The 3743-nt window shown below is 34.2% G+C and overlaps 1 protein-coding gene across 1 annotated transcript; it reads left to right on the top strand.

Annotated features, from left to right (window-relative positions):
- Positions 1 to 1127: 1127 nt before the first annotated feature.
- LOC108778286 (3-hydroxyisobutyryl-CoA hydrolase, mitochondrial-like) lies at positions 1128 to 3374 on the top strand (the record flags this gene model as incomplete). The annotated part of the gene is given in 7 exon segments (XM_018545416.1): positions 1128 to 1393; positions 1480 to 1598; positions 1601 to 1714; positions 2647 to 2866; positions 2958 to 3009; positions 3011 to 3146; positions 3220 to 3374. Coding segments are annotated over 7 exon segments (1062 nt in total), but the record flags the coding sequence as incomplete, so codon positions are not given.
- Between the last annotated feature and the right edge of the window lie 369 nt (positions 3375 to 3743).

The raw sequence follows: 3743 nt of genomic DNA on the forward strand, positions 1-3743 counted from the left end.
CTGAACTCGAGTCCGCGGACTCGAGTACGGTTTTGAGTTCTCGAGCTCAAGTTTGGACTCGAGTTGAATAATTTAAATATTAGATTAGATACAATTTAAACTCAACTAAATTAAATCTTAGTATTCGAATACCAGACCATTAAATATCCAATCAAACAGGGGGCCTATTCTGTACACGCTTACCGACAACTGTCGGTGTCGTTAAGTAGCGATAGCCAATAAGAATCGCTCTTTTCTCGTAGAACAGTCCATATCATTGGTTATCGCTACTTAACGACACCGACAGTTGTCGGTAAGCGTGTACAGAATAGGCCCCCTGTTTTTTTTGCCTGCACTGTCTGAACTGGTACATACAGTGCAATAAGTTGAAATGAAACAAACGTATATCTGTTTCACTTCAACTTATTGCACTCTGCGTACCAGTTCGATAAAAAGAACAGGCCTATACTGATCAAATCGTTTTTATCTAATTTAACACGGACCCGAACCACGACCACTTTCGACGTTACGATTTTATCGGCGAGACGGCGGGTCACTAAAATGGACGTGGTACGTTGTTCCCGCAGCTCGAAAATGGACGTTGTTCTGCCTCCCTGGTCGCTCTCAGGTTTCTCTCTGATACAGACAGCGAAACAGAATAAATCTATTGTATTCAAAAAGTGTAAGCAACATGAACAGACCTCATAATTCGGAAATGGAGCAACGCGCGGCGTGAGCATTTATTTGCGCGGAAAGGAAGACCAATCTAAATAATCTTAGAAATATTAATCGTTAATATAAATTGCATATAAGATACTATTAAAGATGATACTATATATGTATATAGTTTTGTAGAATGTATAAACTATTAAAATTTGAACACGAAACCATAAATATTTAATATCAATTTTATAAATATTTCTTTTATACATGTATTTAGTATTGTAAATATACCCTGTAACCGTAAATCAAACCGCTGCTTTAAATTAATTTTGCAATTTCAGTATCTAAAGGTGAAGAAACAGTCAGTACTCGAGCAATTACTACAGATGATGAGATCCTTGAAAAAGATATATGTTCTTTAATTTAATATCTTTTTCGAATGTGCTATTAATATTTATTTAGAATTAAGATATTAATTATGTATAAAAATTATACACCAAAAGGTTGGTGATAACGGCGTGATAATTTTAAATCGACCTAAGGTATTAAATGCCATAAATTTATCCATGGCCCAAAAAATATATTCCTTTCTCAAGCAATGGGAACCTTCAAAGAAACTGGTAATAATGGAAGGTATGGGTGAGAAAGCGTTTTGCGCGAGCGGTGACGTTAAATCGCTCGCCTTGGTATTATTAAATGAACCAAAAGACCAGCTTTATCCAATTGAACAACTATTTAGAGAAAACTGTATGTAAGTCGTAAAATGGTGTCTATTCGAAAATAAAATACATCAGTAGTTGTACAAAATATAATTTTTTTCCCTCTGCTTAATTCTAGCTTAAATCATTTAATTGGAACATATAAGAAACCTTATGTTGCTATCATCAATGGGATAATAATGGGAACCGGCGTTGGATTAGCTATATTTGGCAAATACAGAATTGCCACGAAAAAAACTGTGCTGTTCCAGAAACGGCAATAGGATTGTTTCCTGATGTTGGCGCGACTTATTTTTTATCTAGATTGAGAGGCAAATTGGGTACCTATTTAGGTCTGACAGGGTACAAATTGAAAGATATATACAACTTCAATTATATTGAAATTTATATATATGGGGCATTCCACGCCAAGTTGGCCACCCATTTTGCGAAGTTCCATGGATTTCGTTCATATTGCGTGAACTTGAACAGTTTGATGAATAAAGACTCTATGCCAAATAAAATACCTGTAGGCCAACTGGTTACCGAACTGTAGAACAGTCAATTTTTGGGCTTTCTCGTTGCAGCGCTCTTTTCGCTTGTCGTTAGTGGGCATGAAAGGCAATTTTGAAAATAAAGTGCAGACGTATTCTTATAGAAAATTGAACGCTCTTTCACGTAAGAATATTCTTTTTTTGATCAGATCGGTTTACAATGTTGTTTTTCAGTTTCGACCTTTTCAAAATGGCGGTGCGCCTAAAAGGCCGCTCTCAATTTTCTTTTAATATAGCTCAAAATGTAGCTCCAGGTCTCTACTTTGTTACTCTAAAAGGACTTAATGGCACACGCATTCGTTTGGAAGTAAGAGCTAGGAAAGTGAGGAAAATGAGTGGTGCGGCAGGGGGACGGAGCGACATTGCCTCACTTTCCTAGCTCTTACTCCTAAACGAATGCGTGTGCCATTAAGTCCTTTTAGAGTAACAAAGTAGAGACCTGGAGCTACATTTTGAGCTAAATTAATTGAAAATTGAGAGCGGCTTTTTAGTCGCGCCGCCATTTTGAAAAGTTCAAAACTGAAAAACATCATCGTAAACCGGTCTGGTCAAAAAAAGAATATTCTTACGTGAAAGAGCGTTCAATTTTCTATAAGAATACGTCTGCACTTTATTTTCAAAATTGCCTTTCATGCTCACTAACGACAAGCGAAAAGAGCGCTGCGACGAGAAAGCCCAAGAATTGGGTGGCCCACTTGGCATGGAATGCCCCATATATATATATATGTATATAAAGATATACATATTTTATCAAGGTATCAACGTTCTTCTTGCTGGGATCGCGACGCATTTTGTACCATCAGAGAAACTCATGGATTTGAAACGTGATTTGTTAACATTGTGTCAAGTCGACATTGAGTCTGTTTTAGACGAATATCAACTGAAATTAAATGATGAATTCAGTTTGACACCTCATATGTCACAAATAGAAAATTGTTTCTCTGCCCCAACCGTTGAAGAGATAATTGAAAGGTGAAATAGAAATATCAAAAAGTTGAATCAATATGTATGTTCACTTCTAATAGTTATAATACACAATAATGCATAATTTTGTTGTACAAATACTGAAGAAAGATAATTCAGACTGGGCAAACAAAAATTTAGATGTACTACTTCAAAATGTTTCCGACTTCTCTCAAAATCACCAAAAAAACAATCGATGAAGGAAAAGGAAAATCCTTAGCTGATTGTTTAAAGATTGAGTTTAGATTGACTTGTACCGCTTTGACCAGAGACGGTGATTTCTATGAAGGTAAACGGTTAAAATATAATTTAGCGTGTATAACAAATCCTATTCTTGGATCAATATTTCAATTTGATTGCAGGTGTTAGAGCTCTTCTAATCGACAAAGATCGGAAACCAGTATGGAAGCCGACATTCTTAATTGATGTAACAAATGAATATTTAAATAAACAATTTGCAGTACTTCCTGTGGAGAAAGAATTGCAGTTTTTTGTATCAGCAAACTATAGAAATTAAGATTTTTTTATATACTATAGATATATATGTATATAAATAATTGTTATAAAAAAATAGCTTTCTAAAGATTTAACTTTGTACAAATCTATATAGATATATTATATCAAAATTCAAAAATTAACTTTTTTCAGATTTAATCTCTTTTAATTTCTTGCAACAGACTATAGTATAAATCAGTTTATCAAAAACCATTTTGTAAATGGCGCATTTATGTATAATTGGGTGAAATATAAAACAACGTATATATTTTATTGGTATAAAATAAAAACAACATAAGTACTTACAACACTTAAGTACTATTACGTAATATATTTTTTTTGTGTTTGTAACTTTGATTTTTATTTTGGAAGCAACTCCAGAATTATAAGC

The sequence above is a fragment of the Cyphomyrmex costatus genome, unplaced genomic scaffold, assembly GCF_001594065.2.
Source record: "Cyphomyrmex costatus isolate MS0001 unplaced genomic scaffold, Ccosl1.0 scaffold5, whole genome shotgun sequence".
Lineage (NCBI taxonomy): Eukaryota > Metazoa > Arthropoda > Insecta > Hymenoptera > Formicidae > Cyphomyrmex > Cyphomyrmex costatus.